The 16,193-nt window shown below is 46.7% G+C and overlaps 1 protein-coding gene and 1 non-coding gene across 2 annotated transcripts in view; one reads left to right on the forward strand and one right to left on the reverse strand.

The window, feature by feature from the left end:
* Positions 1 to 16,193, forward strand: part of BOC (BOC cell adhesion associated, oncogene regulated) — a 70,059-nt gene that overhangs the window by 45,260 nt on the left and 8,606 nt on the right. Inside the window, exons 4-10 of the mRNA XM_042781860.1 lie at positions 1,501 to 1,647; positions 3,988 to 4,131; positions 5,895 to 6,188; positions 6,529 to 6,801; positions 10,483 to 10,790; positions 15,566 to 15,725; positions 16,068 to 16,178. Coding sequence (XP_042637794.1) covers positions 1,501 to 1,647; positions 3,988 to 4,131; positions 5,895 to 6,188; positions 6,529 to 6,801; positions 10,483 to 10,790; positions 15,566 to 15,725; positions 16,068 to 16,178 — 1,437 coding nt within the window. The remainder of the gene's footprint in view (positions 1 to 1,500; positions 1,648 to 3,987; positions 4,132 to 5,894; positions 6,189 to 6,528; positions 6,802 to 10,482; positions 10,791 to 15,565; positions 15,726 to 16,067; positions 16,179 to 16,193) is intronic.
* On the reverse strand, positions 6,999 to 7,105 carry LOC122150614. Its single transcript, XR_006163765.1, has one exon. It is a non-coding gene; the product is annotated as a U6 spliceosomal RNA (small nuclear RNA).

A 16,193-nucleotide genomic window follows, 5' to 3' on the forward strand; every position in this document is an offset into this window, starting at 1 on the left:
GATCAAGGGACATGTATATGAACATGACTTAATCTTTGCCCCCAAAGAGCTCACAATCTAGTACTATGATCCATAGGACAACGATCCTTCCAGAGAAACAAAAGAGTTTTCCTGGCTGGACTTGATGAAGAGCTTCTGGAAAATTCCATTAAATGTGAAACCTCCTGACCTCACTGAGTGCCTTGATCACCTGGCTCTCCTGTGGGGACAGTAGTTTGTTTTTGGTAATTATCTCTTGTCTTCTGTGAGAAATTCGATTCCTGCCTGTTACAGCTGCCTTCTCAGGGTTTCCAGTGGAAACAACAACAAGGACAGGTGGAGTCTTGCAGTGAAGTTGCTGTAAGCTCTGATGTTATCAGTTCTCAGGAGCTAAGCAGGATTTGCTGTGGTCACCATTGAGAGAGCTTTTTAAGTATCTTTGTAAAGAGAAATAATAAGAAATATTTTCATCTCTCTTATCTTATTCACTATTACTTTTATTTCTTAAAGTCAGCTATGATCCTGAAAAACAAATTTGGCATGCAGTTTCTTTGCACAAATGGCCCCTGTTCAGTTCAGCAACATCAGTAATTTGGCTCATACAAAGAGAGTTTTGTTGTTTGGACTGTTGGATTATTTGGGAAACATCCCAATCTCACTCCAGATGGATCTCCATCCTCTCCCAGTTTAGATCCCAGGCTCCCCATCACCATGCTGAGTCGGAGACACAGCTACCATGTTGCCAGAGACTTCAGCCTATAAAGGAGCCCTGACTCCCTCACATTCCACTGCCATTAAGCCACACAGGATGCTTCCTGTTGGCCTGGGAGAACTTTCCTTGCCTTAGAAAACCCTTAGAGCATCTACAGATCCCCACCCACACTGAGGGAGGGCTGAACCATTCACTGGATTGACCAGGACATTGAGTGCAGCTCCTGGGTAGCAGGATTCAGCCCTCTGGTTGCAACCACGGCTGTAATGGATGAAATCTCAGATCTGGCACTGTCCGCTGTGGATGTCTGAGGAGAACTTGGGAGGGCTGTTCTTGATTGAATGGAAGAACAAAACATCAGGATTCTCTTTTGCTGTTCCCTCCTACAACCCACAGAAGCCTTAGTTGAGCCTTTATAGATATGCCAGGACATTAGACTGTGACCCATTCCCAGCCAGGTTAAGGAGGGCTGACCAGCACTGCCAACTCATCCCCATCCTATCTCAGTGTAATAGAAAAGGCTGTCTGTGTCAGAGGCACGTCCTGATGGAACTGTCTCCCCAGGCCCACCCACTTCACCCCTATGGAGTGCTCAGCCCATGCAACCATGCACATTCCATCCTGTAAGCTACAGGCAATGAGAGGCTGGAGAAAGGACTCAGACTACCCCTCCCTGATAGCCCCCTGTGTGTGAGGTTCTGTAGCCTCTTCTGTGACATAAAATCCCCATGGCACAAGCCCTGCCCAAAATGTCTCACTGCCTCTCCCCACCATCGAGGCCTAGCCAGAAACTTCCCTTCTCTTCCCAGACCTCCAGGACTTCAAGTTGGATGTGCAGCATGTGATTGAAGTGGATGAGGGGAACACGGCAGTCATTGCCTGCCACCTGCCAGAGAGCCACCCAAAGGCCCAGGTCCGATACAGCGTCAAACAGGAGTGGCTGGAGGCCTCTCGAGGTGAGTGAGCAGGACAGGGGCTCTGACTGAGGTTAGGAGAGAAGTTTGCCTCCTCCAACTGCCCCTACTCAACAAAACTCATCACCTGCCGCTGCTTCCAAAACCGCATAAAGACACCAGTAGTCCCATTCCTCATTGCTGCTCAGCTATCTTCTACCTTGATATTTAGCTCTATAGAATCCTAAACGAGTTGGTTTCCACTGGGAGGTGTTGCCCATACTGCTGCCATTTCATCAGGGGTATCGGCACCTAATTCCGGACTCTTCCATGCCTGCTCCTTCCCATCAAGCACACACCGAAAGGCTGCCCAACAAACTTAGCCATTCCCAGAGTTTCAGGGTGCCCCACCACCAGCAGAGCAGTCTTTTCCATGAAATTACTTTTTTCACTATTCCCATATTCCTGGTAACTGAGACCACTCAACTATCACAGTACCTGCCCAGCCCACAGTGGACCCAACAGCTGGTCCAGGAGATACTAAGCTTTGGTTTACAGGGTGCTAGGGTGCAGGAGAGGTTGTCCCATCAGACAGAGTCAGCTTCTTCCCCCAATTGCCCCTGCACTCAAGGCCAAGTAGATTATACTTTTCCTGACCCCACAGGTCAAAATGTATACCTCTTAAGACATTTTAGGGAGTGCTGGTGGCATAGTGCCTAAGGCATTTGACAGGTAGCCAAAAGACTGGAGGTTTAAATCCACCAGCCATTCCTTGGAAGGAAGACTGGGCAATCTACTTCCGTAGAAATTTACAGCCTCGGAAACCCAATAGGGGTTACTATGAGTCAGATCCGAGTTGATGGCATTGAGTTTTGTTTGTTTTTTTAAATGACATTTTATAGATTTTTAAATATATTTTATTCATTTTTTCTGATTATGAAAGGAATATATGTTCACTATAGAAAATTTAGGAGCTCTGGTGGAGTAGTGTCTAAGGCATTTGACTACTAACCAGAAGGTCAGTGGTTCAAGCCCACCAGCCACTCCGCAGAAGGAAGACTGGGCAATCTACTTCTTTAAAGATTTACACCCTTGGAAACCCAATGGAGGTTGCTTTGAGTTAGAAGCGACTCAATGGCAGTGAGTTTGTTTTTGTTTTTATAGAAAATTTAGAAAAAAAAAAGAAAACTATTTCTTTAAAAAAAAAAAAAAAAAAAAAAAGCCCTAATCCTACCACTCAGATATAACTGGAAACTGAGTGGAGAAGAGCATTAATACCCACTTGCTGTGAGATACCTGCCCATCTCACAAGGGTCAGGGCTTTCCCTACTCCTTGTGTCACTTGACTAAACAGAGCACACATGGGGCAGCCAGTGGAAGGCAGGCTCTGAGCTGGGTAAGTCTGGGAATGCAGGGACGCCACAGGGTTTAGGCAGACCACCAAGATACAGCTAATGAGCTGACAGCCAGTGCTTTGCCTGCCAGAAAGCTGGAAGCCACCCGTCACTGGTGTCCAGAATTGAGAATATGCCTCCTGTTTCATGAACCTAAACACACCTCAAGGCCCCATCCTCATGGTGCCCCTCAACCAGGAGCAGACAAAGCCCCAAGGGCCAGTGATGCAGAGGGCGGAGTGTCAGTGGCAGTTGTAGAGAGGGCAGTGGCTTAGGGGTTAGAATATTCCTTTCCAGTGATAGAGATTTCATACCAAGGATGGCTCAGAGCTGTGACTGTGCCAGAGACTAAGAGTCAGGTTCAAGCAAGTTCTCTCCTTCCTGGTGGCTTGCAGGAATGGTTATCTCATCTCCCAAGTGTGTTGTTGTTGTTGTTATGTGCCGTCGAGTCATAGCGACCCCTCCTTGGGTTTCCGAGGCAGTATCACTACGGAAGTAGATTGCCCCATCTTCCGTGTGTAGCAGGGGCCTATTGATCCTTATAACAGCTTCAAGGAAGCATATATTATACCATTTCACAAATGAGGGAACAGGATCAGAGAGGTTAATTAACTTACCCCAAGTCACATAGTACTTGGCAGATCTAAAGCTTGAGCCCAGGCCTGCCTAACCCCAAATCCTGCTTCCTTATCACCCTACCCCAGCTCCCTTGAAAGTGTGAACTGTTCTTCTACAGACCTGTGTACTAACTCGGGGGCAGTTATTTAACTAGTTTGTTAGCTGGCTGGTTACTTAGTTTCTCTTCCTGTCTCTTCAGTCCTATATTGGGAGAATAGCACTCTAAGTTTAAGCTTCTTGTGACTCTAGTGTACATCAGTTCCTAGCTCCTGCCCTACCTTCTACGACTCCTCACCTTTGTGGGTAATATTTAAGAAGGGGGCAGAGTGCTAAGGGCGATATTGTGGGCCCCAATTTATCCCCATATTACTCTCCCCTGCCCTTTCCACAGATAACTACCTGATCATGCCGTCAGGGAATCTCCAGATTGTAAATGCCAGCCAGGAGGATGAGGGCATGTACAAGTGCGCGGCCTACAACCCAGTGACCCAGGAAGTGAAAACCTCTGGCTCCAGTGACAGGCTGCGTGTGCGCCGTAAGGGCCAGGACCTCACTCTTGGTGGAGGGGCTCGCTGATGGGGGGAGTCTTGGGGAGGCCTCAAAGTGTCAGCTCTCGTTCTCTAAGAGGTGGCGTGGGACACCAGTGACTAGGCCATCCAAGACAGAAGCCAGGGGTTCTCTTCCCTCCTGCTAGCCCAGTGCCAGATTCTGATAGCTTATGGCCTGACTGGGGTAGGTGGCTGTGCTTGCTAGTCACATCAGTACTGTGGGTCCCATCCCCTTCTTCCTGCCTGTTAGAGATTTCCTTCTCTGTATACTATTGGGATGTGTGTGGCTGGACGGGAAGGTCTGGAGCTCAGCTGCCTACATAGCATATGCATAGATAAGATGACGGACTTGTACATGGGATTGAGACCCCAGGCCTGCATTTTCTGCCCTCCATGGGGCAGAGCTGGGACCATGCTGTCTGGACTGTTGATACAGGCACCCAATACCTCCCTCACATGAAAGTTCATGATGGCAGCACCATTCCCCATTAATTATATGAAAACAACAGCTACATTTTCTAAGCACTTGCTCAGGCTCTTTGCATATTCAGTGGAGTTACATCTGATAGACAATTAGTTTTTAATGTCAGGTGGATTTACCATGAAGCTAATGAAGTAAAACTTCAATAGTTCCTTACTCTTTCTGGCCCCACCAGAGGCCATATGTCCAGTTTTATATTTCTAATTTTGTATTCTATTTTTTAAAGAGGGCATCCCAAACTGTTTATGTTTCAGGTCTTATAGAACCTGGGTCTGCCCCGATTAGCCATAAAGTACAAATCACATGGCCAACAACATACTCGTTGTAGGTCCCTGAGGAAGGCAGAACATTAGAGATCAGCGTGCCTGTCAATAAGTTCTATGCATGTTCTCCCCCAGCACTGGAAAAAAAAAATCTCTGCTTCCTCAGCTGAGCACCTGATGGAGTAGCTGATTTGCCTTTGTGGACCTTGAGATGAGAGAGTTGTTGACACTAAGTGGCCCACACTAAGACAGTTGGGAACCAAGACCCATGGATTTAGTGTCCAGTCCTTCATCTCAGAATGCACTTACTGAAGGCATGCAGGAAAAAAATGTGTGCACTGTTAAATTGTTTCTCTTTCTCTCTCCAACCCCTCATCTTTCTCACTTCAAACACACAAAATTAAGTGTATATATATTAAGTGTATATGATACTGTCATGTTGACTCCAACTCATAACAATGCTATAGGACAGAGTAGAACTTTCCCATGGAGTTTCCTAGAATGTTATCTTTATGCACAGTGCTGACCGATAGGTTGGTGGTTTGAACCCATCAGCCACTCCATAGGGGAAAAATGTAGCAACATGCTTCCGTAAAGATTTACGGCCTTGGAAGCCCTATGGGGCAGTTCTGCTCAGTTCTGTTGGGTCGCTATGAGTCAGAATCAACTCTGTGACAGCAGATTTAGTTTCCTTTTTTGTTATTTAATCTATATGGAAGCAGATCGCCTGATCTTTTCTCCTTTGGAGCCACTGATGAGTTGAAACTACCAGCCTTTTAATTTAGCACCCAAGTGTTTCAATGATTCTACTCCATTGTATTATCCCATTTATCACTCAGAACAACTCAGAACTCCCTGTTTCAGATAAGGAAACCAAGGGGAATCCAGTGACTTGCCCATTTTACATAGACAGGACTGCCTCCTGGGGCTGCCCTGGAGGGGGGCAGGAGGGCACCCTTTGCATGAAGTCTTGGTCCCATAGGCTCTTCCTTCCATGTCTCACAAGGCTCCACTGCAGAAGCTGCTCGAATCATCTATCCCCCAGAGGCGCAGACCATCATTGTCACCAAGGGGCAGAGTCTTATCCTGGAGTGTGTGGCCAGTGGGATCCCGCCCCCACGGGTCACCTGGGCCAAGGATGGGTCCAGTGTTGCCGGCTATAACAAAACACGCTTCCTGCTGAGTAACCTCCTCATCGACACCACCAGTGAGGAGGACTCGGGAACCTACCGCTGCATGGCCAACAATGGGGTAGGGGAGCCTGGGGCAGCAGTCATCCTCTACAATGTCCAGGTATTTGGTGAGTATGTCTTGCAGGCCTTCTTCTCAGTCTTCTCTCTGATCTCTATGGCCTTTCTTGAGACCTATCACCTGAGGCTCAGAGAGGGTTATTGCCTTGTGAAAGGTCACACCCAAGGGCGTGGCACCCAGGGGGGGTGCATGAAACAGGGTCCTGGCCAACTTATCCTTCCCTTTCCTGCCATGACTCTGATGGGGTGGCATGACACCCGTCCTTCCCTGTACCCCTTCTTGGCCAAAAGGGAAGGAGGTTGCCTCCCCTGACTGCAGTCACCTCTCCAGCTTATGTGGCCCTAGGACATGTAGAACAGCCCTTCTCACCCCACTCTGGTTTCCCACAGAACCTCCCGAGGTCACCATGGAGTTGTCCCATCTGGTCATCCCGTGGGGCCAGAGTGCCAAGCTCACCTGTGAGGTGCGCGGGAACCCCCCACCCTCTGTGCTGTGGCTGAGGAATGCCGTGCCCCTCACCTCCAGCCAGCGCTTCCGCCTATCCCGCAGGGCCCTGCGTGTGGTCAGTGTGGGGCCCGAGGACGAAGGCGTCTACCAATGCATGGCTGAGAATGAAGTTGGGAGCGCCCACGCTGTGGTCCAGCTGAAGACCGCCAGGCCCGGTGAGTGCAACCTCGTGGTCTTTGATTCCAGAAAAACATTCACAGAACACTCCTTTCTAGTGAACTCTTAGAACCTCAATAAGTAAAATAGACAAAAGTGTTTTTTATTTGAAAGTTCAAATTTACATTTACTTGTTAATTAGAATAAGTGAGTAAAAATTTGCTAATGACTCATTTAACTTGTATTTAAGTTTTTTTTAAATGTGGAACACTGCATGACTTTGCATGCCATCCTTGCACATGGGCCATGCTGATATTTTCTATATCGTTCCAATTTTAGTATATGTGCTGCAAAAGCGAGCATGTATTTTTAAAATTTTTGACAAATTAGTTTGCAGAATCTGTGGTTTCCTAGGGTTTCATGGAACCCAGTTTGACAACCACTGCTCTTAAATAAAGCAAGTCTATTCTTTTCAACTTAATTTGTTTTCGTTGACACCTATATTTATTGAGCAGTTACTGTGTGCCTAGCACTGTGGTGGGTAATGTAGGGGCTACAGAAAAAGACAGCAAGACCACTACCCTCAAGAACCTTTCTTATAGAGGAGGTATAACACACCAAGAAAGCAATTGGAGAGCAGTACAGCAATAATTGGGAGCTCTGGTAGTGTAGTGCCTAAGGCACTTGACTACTAACCAGAAGGCTGGTGGTTCAAACCCACCAACCACTCCTCGGAAGGAAGATGGTGCAATCTATTTCCATAGTGATACTGCCTTGGAAACCCACGGAGGAGTCGCTATGAGTCAGGTCCGACTCGACGGCACATAACAACAACACAGCAATAGTTAACAAAATGTTGACTCACAATCATAAGGTGCCAATATCCGATTGTGCAAGAAGTTGGGGAGAGGAGAGACTGGTGTTGGCGGAGTCCATGGGGGCTTCTGAGGGAAGTACCACCTCTCCTGGCCTCTTAAGCTCTCTGAGGGAAGCTATAGTTGGCTTCATGGGTCACGTTTCCATGTTTCCTCAGAAGAGAAGGAAAAGGCCCAGGTTGTACCATGGTATTAAGATCCCACAGTGAAAGGACATGTTCTTGTTCCCAGCCTAGATGTGAGAATGAAAGACATAGGGTTCCTGCTGCACCTCAGGAACAAATTGAGGTAGTTCACTTAAATGCACCTAGAGTGGACTCCCACCCACTTGCTCATTTGCAAGTTTAAGTTGGGAAAAAAAAAGAAAAAAAAAAAAAACCCTCCTTAGGTTTCCGAGGCAATATCACTGTGGAAATAGTTTGCCCAATCTTCCTTCAAGGAGTAGCTGATGGGTTTGAACCACTGGCCTTCTGGTTGCAAGTCACATGCCTTAGGCACTATGCCACCAGAGCTCCTAAGTTTAAGTTGAAGCTGAAGAAAATTAAAACAAGTTCATGAGAGCCAGAATATGACCTTGATTATATTCCACCTGAATTTAAGGACCATCTGATAGATTTGGTGCCTTGAACAGCAACGGCCAAAGACCAGATGAGTTGTGGGATGACATCCATGAAGCACATCATGCATTAAGAAAGCAAAAGGTCATTAAGAAGACAGAAAAGGAAGAGAACACCAAAATGGATGTTAGAAGAGACTCTGAAACTTGCTCTTGAAAGCAGAGTAGCTAACGTGAATAGAAGACATGGAATAAAAGAGAAGAACAGAAGACTTCAAAGGGCAGCTCCAGAAGATAAAGTCAATTATTATAATGAAATGTGCAAAGACCTGAAGTTGGGAAATCAAAAGGGAAGAAAATGCTTGGCATTTCTCAAGCTGAAAGGACTGAAGAAAAAATGTAAGCCTCGAGTTGTAATATTGAAGAATTCTGTGGGCAAAATATTGAATGATGCAGGAAACACCAAAAGAAGATGGAAGGAAAGCACAGAGTCACTGTACCAAAAAGAACTGATTGATGTTCAGCCATTTCAGAAGGTAGCATAGGATCAAGAACTGATAGTATCGAAGAAAGAAGTGCACTGAATGCACTGAACAAATTGGCAAAAACATAGGCTTCAAGAATTGACAGAATACTCATTGAGATGTTCCAACAAACAGATGCAGCACTGTAGGTGCTTACTCATTTATACCAAGAAATTTGGAAGACAGTTACCTAGCCAACTGACAGGAAGAGATTGATATTTGTTCCTACTCCAAAGAAATCTGATGCATCAGAATGTGGAAATTATCTAACAATATCATTAATATCACATACAAATAAAATTTGCTGAAGATAATAGGAAATGGTTGCAGCAGTAAATTGACATGGAACTGCCAGAAATTCAAGCTGGATTCAGAAGAGGAGGTGGAATGAGGGATATCATTGCTGATGTCAGATGGATCTTGGCAGAAAGCAAAGAACACCAAAAAGATGTTTGCCTGTGTTTTATTGACTATGCAAGGCACTGACTGTGTGGATCATAACAAATTATAAGATTGCAAAGACTGGGAATTCCAGAACACTTATATGTGTTCATGAGGAATCTATATGTAGACTAAGAGGCAGTCATTTGAACAGAACAAGGTGACGCTGCATAATTTCAAATCAGAGGAGGTGTGCGTCAGGGTTGTATTCTCTCATCATACTTACTCAGTCTATAAGCTGAGCACTTAATCTGAAAAGCTGGACTATATGAAGAAGACGTGCTATCAGGATTGGAAAAAGACTTATTAACAACCTGGACCTTGCTTGTTGAAAGTGAAGAAGACTTTGAGGCACTTACAGATGAAGATCAAAGACTACATACAGCCTTCAGGATGGATTACAGCTCAACATAAAGAAAACTAAAATCCTCACAACTGGACCAATAAGCAACATGATGATAAATGCAGAAAAGATTGAAATTATCAGGGATTTCATTTTATTCGGGTCCATAATCAATGCTCATGAAAGCAGCAGTGAAATCAAACAATGTATCACACGGGGAAATCTGCTGCAGAAAAACCTCTTTAAAACGTTAAAGAGCAATGATGTCACTTTGAATACTAAGGTGTGCCTAACCTGAGCCATGGTGTTTTCAATAGCCTCATATGCATGTGACAGCTGGACAATGAATAAGGAGGACCAAAGAAGAATGGATGCATTTGAGTTGTGGTGTTGGGGAAGAATATTCAATGTACCATGGACTGCCAGAGGAGTGAACAAACCTGTCTTGGAGGAAGTACAGCCAACATCCTCCAAAATGACCAGATTTTGTGTCTCATATTTTGGTCATGTTATTAGAAGGAACCAGTGCCTGGAGAAGGATATAATGCTTGGTAAAGGGTCATTGGAAAAGAGGAAGATACTCATGAGATGGACTGATATAGTGGCTGCAATGACGGGCTCAAGCATGGCAGTGATTGTTGTTATTGTTAGGTGCCTTTGAGTCAGTTTCGACTCATAGCAACCCCATGTACAACAGTGTTTACTCAGGAAAAGAGGCAGTTCTCAGAGAAGCTTGGCTGTCACCTTGGAGCCACAGGAGAAGCCTGGACAATGTAGTGCAGGCTACCTTTCCCTCCTGGGAAGGCAGGGACACTGTCCTCTCTTCCCACAGAGCCTGGTTGTTTGTTGAGCAGGTGATGATCATCCCAGACCCTAAGCATTCCTTTCATCTCCTACTTCTTTCCCAGTTTCTTCCTCAGAGCAGCAGCTCAGCAGATAAACTTAACAGCAGAGACTAACATGCCATTTCCTTCCCTTCTCTCTCCTGCTCCATTCTCCAGGCACAACCCTGAGGCCATGGGGAGATGCTAAGCTGGACATGGCCACACCTTCTGCACCACCTTCCAGACCTGGTAGCCCTGACCAGATGCTGAGGGGCCACACAGGACTCCCACAGCCCCCAACATCAGTACAGCCTGCTTCCCCATCGTGTCCAGGAGAGAAGGGTCAGGCGGCCCCAGCCGAGGCCCCCATCATCCTCAGCTCACCCCGGACATCCAAGACTGACTCATATGAGCTGGTGTGGCGGCCTCGGCATGAGGGTGGTGGCCGAGAGCCCATCCTCTACTATGTGGTGAAACACCGCAAGGTACGGTCCTTGGCACTGTGCCACCACCTGCCCCTGTGCAGCCCTCCTCAGTGAAGCTGAGCCAAAGCTGCCACCTCCCCCTGAGCTTCCACAGATTGGGCCAGGACACCCACCACGTATCATGATCATTCTCTTGCCTCCTCTGGTGCCCATTCCTACTTACCACCTGGGAATCTGGATATGATATGGGTACTCGAGTCCTAATAAAAAAAAAAATAATAACAACAACATACCATTTGCTGTCAGTTCCACACACAACTTCTCCATAGGGTTGTCAATGGCTGTGATCTTTCTGAAGAAAATTACCAGCCCTTTTTTTCTGAGGTGCCTCTAAGTGGATTGGAACCATCAAACACAGACCTAGGCATCAGCCTTGTGCCTTCAGGTCTGAGTTTCTCTGCATTTCCCTCCCAGGAGCCAATACCATCAACTCCTGGCCCCAGAGGAGAAGTTAGGACCATCTCCCTGTGACCATCACTCATCCTCACCTCTTTCCTGTCATTTGTTGTTGATGTTGTTGTTTTGCTTTGCTTTTTAACTGAAGTAAGCTGTGGTAGGCACAGACCTGCAGGAATTTTGGCATGACGAGCTCCCTCTAAAGCCAGGAAAACACAGGCAGATATTTATGAACAAGTGTTTTTTCTGATGGTTGTGAAATACCCCCTCAGTTCTCAGAATTCATCATGATTTGGGTTTGACAGGCAGGCATTTGAGCTGAAAGCACATCACGTTGTTTAGACCTCAGGTCTATTTCTCCTGACAGAAGGAACTCTGTCCAGGTGAATGTTCCAAGAGCTGTCACGGAGGGAGTCTCTGGCTGAGCCTGGATGTAGGGACAAAGCCAAGCCAGCCCCATCCTTTTGGACACCAGGCCCTGTGAGGAAGGACAGGGAAGCCAGGTGGCTGCCTTCTCTCAAGGCTCTGTTCTTCCCTGATGTTACCCCATGGGATAGGTACGTGAAAGTCTCTGTAAGAAAATGTGCTTGAAAACATTCTTGCTGGTCCCAAGGGCATACTGTTTTCTTTCTAAGGCCATGAGCCAGTAATCAGTTGCCATCGAGTCAGTTCCAATGCGTGGTGGCCCCATGTGTCTGAGAGTGGAACTGTGCTCCACAGGGATTATAGTGGCTGAACTTTCACAAGCACATCACCAGGCCTTTCTTTTGAGGTACCTCTTGGTGGATTCTAACCACTAACCTTTTGATTAATAACCAAGTGCTTAACAGTTTATACCATTGAGGGACTCCATCTAAGGCCATTAAACCAAACCAAACTCACTGCCGTCAAGTTGATAACGACTCATAGCAACCCCCTTTGGGTTTCCGAGGAGGTAAATCTTTACAGAAGAAGATTGCCCAGACTTCCTTCCATGGAGTGGCTGATGGGCTTGAACCACCAACCTTCTGGTTAGCAGTCAAGTGCCTTAGGCACTATACCACCAGAGCTCATTTCTAAGGTCATTAAACTAAAAACCAATCTCACTGCTGGTCGAGTTGATCCTGACTCATAGTGACCCCTCCTTGGATTTCTGAGGCAGTATCTCTGGCTGGCAGTTCAAACCCATCAGCCACTCCTCGGAAGGTAGATGGGGCAATCTACTTCCGTAGTGATACTGCCTCAGAAACCCAAGGAGGGGTCACTATGAGTCAGGTCCGACTCGACGGCAGAAAACAACAAACAACATCTCTGCAGAAGTAGATTGCCCAGTCTTCCTTCTGAGGAGGGGCTGGTGGGTTTGAACCACCAGCCTTCTGGTTAGCAGTCAAAGTCTAAGGCCATTAAACAGTAGCATATTACTATCTTTAAATGGATTTTAAAGTTTTACTTAATAAATATCGGGTTCTGCTGCCTCCTGGATGTGGCAAGGGGCGCAGTTTCTCATTAACCCTCAGCCTGCTGGTGAATTGAGTTGTTAACAAAAAGCTGCATTGTTCAGCCTAGGCTATAGGCCAACCTGGTACTAACCCTTATCTTCTCGTATAACTGGACACCCCCATCTCAGAGTTGTAGACAAAGATCGGGGCAGGCCAACTTCCCTTGGCCCCCAGGAGACAAGAACCACCGTGATAGCAAGAATAGTATTTTTCAGGCCAGTAGGTGGCCACAAAACTGCCTCACCAAGAGGCATGCTGGCAAAGCCCAGGCATGAGGGTCCAGAAGTGTCAGGCTGTGGCTGCGTCACCCTTGCAGTGTATGTGACAGTGACTAATGACCCTCCCATTTCATATTTTCATTACTGGGCCCAGGGACAGGGGTGGAGGGAAGTGAGAGGACCGAGCCCCGCTGCGTCTGGCTTCCATTAGGCTCCGGCCTCAGGGGCACTTGGAGCTGTTAGACAGTCATTGCCAAGAGAGAAATTAAGTCTTGAAAGCAGTTCCTTTCTTGGGGGACTAACATGTCCTAAAGATCCTCACAAGAGAGGATTTTGAAATCAAAAGTCAGAGTTTGTTTTGTGTTTTTCCGTCCCCCTTCTCTTGCTGGTGACTGGGGATTATTTGCTTAATTGTCACCTTTTCAAGTGCTTGAAGCTGGGCTTCACTTCTTGGTGCATCTGCAGACCCTGAGCTACTGTGTTTGGGTTTCCAGCATCTCTGGGGAGTCTCAGTTTGTAAAACTTCTCCCCTTGGATCAAATCCTGGAAACCTGACCTTAATGAGCCCAGACCATCCCTGTTCTTGAATAGTAGGTTTTGTTCCACTTTTGAATATTCAGCTTGAGGATAAAAGCTCTCCCTACCAGCTGTTTTCATCCTTCAGCAAACCAGTAGGCCCTCTGAGATGTGACCACAGAAACACTCACTGTCAAGTCAACTCTGACTCCTGGTAACCCCACGTGTGTTAGAGCAGAACTGCCTTCTGTCAGGTTTTCAAGGGGTGACTTTTTGGCAATAGATCACCAGGCCTTTCTTCCAAGGTGCCTCTGGATAGACTTGAACTGCCAGTCTTTTGGTTTGCAACTGAGCACATTAACCGTCTGCACCATCCAGGGACTCCGTTGGCAGTTAAGTCCATTGTCCTGAGAGGTGGAATGGATGAGATGAGTCAATCTCACAGCATCCCTTGTTGGAGAAGTTGGAGCTCCTTTATGTTTTCTTTAGTTTTAAAGGGCTAGGGGTTCAAAGCCATGAAAGACTAATCCATAATAGTTATAATCTCTCACAGTTTTTAAGTCTTAAGAAAGGGCTAAGGGCAGGAGCAAAAAAAAAAAAGAAAAAGAAAATGGGGATTAAAATGACAGAAACCTCACAGGATGGAGAATGTGAGGTGGTCAGGAGAAGGGGCAGGCATATGTTGGGAGCCTGTGATGGGCCAGTTCAATGCTGGGCACTTTAGGTGTGCCACCTAATTTAATCTTAAGAATAACTTGAGAGGTTTTATTTTCATTACATTCTAGAAATGAGAGCACCATCCCATCTGTCAGTTTGTTGTACTATGGTGGCTGCATGTTGGTGTGATGCTGGAAGTGATGGCACCAGTATTTCCAATACCAGCAGGGTCAGTCCTGGTGGACAGGCTTTGATGGAGCTTTTAGACTAAGAGGCTAGGAAGAAAGGCCTGGCAATTGCTTCCCAAAATTAGCCAATGAAAACCCTATGCATCACAATGAATATCGTCCATTACCATGCTGGAAGATAAGCCCCTGAGGTGGAAGGCACTCAGAACACACAGTGACCACTATAATGGATTTGAGCATACCAGTGATCATGGGATGACACAGGACTGACCAGTGTTTCATTCTGTTGTACGTGGGGTTGCCATATGAGTGACAGCCAACTCAATGGTAACTAACAACTAAAACAGAAATGAAGAAAAGTTCAGAGGTTAGGGAACTTACTCAGAGTGGCACAACTGGTAAGGAACACAACCAGGATTTGAACTCAAGGCTTTCTGGCTCTGAGACTCTTTTTCTTTTCAGGATAGGTTATGATTAGGAACACGTGCTCACTAGCAACTTGGCCTTGGGCAGTTATTCATCATCCCTTTAAGGCTCAGTCTCATTTGTGACATGGGCTGTTGGGAGGACAAATGAGGTATTGCTTGTAAAGTGCTCAGTTCCATGCCTACCACACAGTGAGCATTGGGCAAATGTTACCTGGACTGGTGTTAATCATTCTCATCACCATCTCATTAGGATGTAAACAGAAGGAATTGTGTTTGATTTAAATAGAGCAAGGAGAGAGTTAAAAATGCAGTCTTGGTAAAGCACTCAACCATGGAAGATCCAAAGGGCAGTATTTGCATAGGGAAACAGCTCCCAGTGGGCAGGAATGCACAGGCAAGAAGGACACAGAGAAAAGGTAACCACAGGGAGGAACTGAGAAGACAGTCATTATATTATGAGGATTGCAATCAGTGTCATGAAACAAAATGTGTGTGAACTGGTTGAATAGAAAATTAATTTGCTCTGTCAACTTTCACCCAAATCACAATAACAATAAATAGATAATGATGGAGGGTCTCAGAAGGACAAGGTCATTGGAGAGGTACTTAGCAATATCAGTCAGGCCTTCTGACATTCACTACCGAGTTTTCTTTGGATGGATCATCAGATAGGCATCAGGAAGCCTGGTACTACTGTCGCAGAGAGGATGGGTGTCCCAGAGACAGAGGAAGGGACGGTCAGAGCTCTGCACTGGCCCCCGACACCTGACCCACTCCTCCTTTCCTTCCCTCCCTTGCTGTCTTAGGCTCAGTTTAGCTTTCCTTGCAAACCACAGCCCACCTATAGCTCCAAGCAGAGATGCTCGTCCTTATACAAGCCACCTTCTCCAGCAGGTCACAAATACCTCTGATGATTGGACCATCTCTGGCATTCCAGCCAGCCAGCACCGCCTGACTCTCAGCAGACTTGACCCCGGGAGTTTGTATGAAGTAGAGATGGCTGCTTACAACTGTGCGGGCGAGGGCCAGACGGCCATGGTCACCTTCCGAACTGGTAAGGGTCACATGCTGCAGGAAGCCCTGCCTGGACTTCATCTTTCCTTTCAGGTACTGCCTTCCCTGGCTATTGTGTGCATAGGCCCAGGCTACACTTCTTATCAGAAGAGTCACCAACTGACCTCTGTGGCCTCCTTCTGCCTGTCTCTTACACAGGGGCCAGCAGCAATACCATGGCAAAGTCAGATGGAGCTGGGAATCAAACCACACACTCAGTTTTATTCTTATTTACATTCCCTTGGCAGAACCGTTGGCAGAGTCTCAGGCAAAAAGGACTCTGTAGAGAAGAAAACCCAATTCACACTTTCTTCCTTGCTTATCTCAACCCTTTTCTACCCAGGACGGCGACCCAAACCCGAGATTGTGGCCAGCAAGGAGCAACAGATCCAGAGAGATGATCCTGGAGCCAGCCCCCAGAGTAGCAGCCAGCCGGACCACGGCCGCCTTTCCCGTAAGCCCAACAGCA

The sequence above is a fragment of the Orycteropus afer genome, unplaced genomic scaffold, assembly GCF_000298275.1.
Source record: "Orycteropus afer afer isolate SDZICR_OR568_19922 unplaced genomic scaffold, OryAfe1.0 scaffold00184, whole genome shotgun sequence".
Classification (NCBI taxonomy): Eukaryota; Metazoa; Chordata; class Mammalia; order Tubulidentata; family Orycteropodidae; genus Orycteropus; species Orycteropus afer.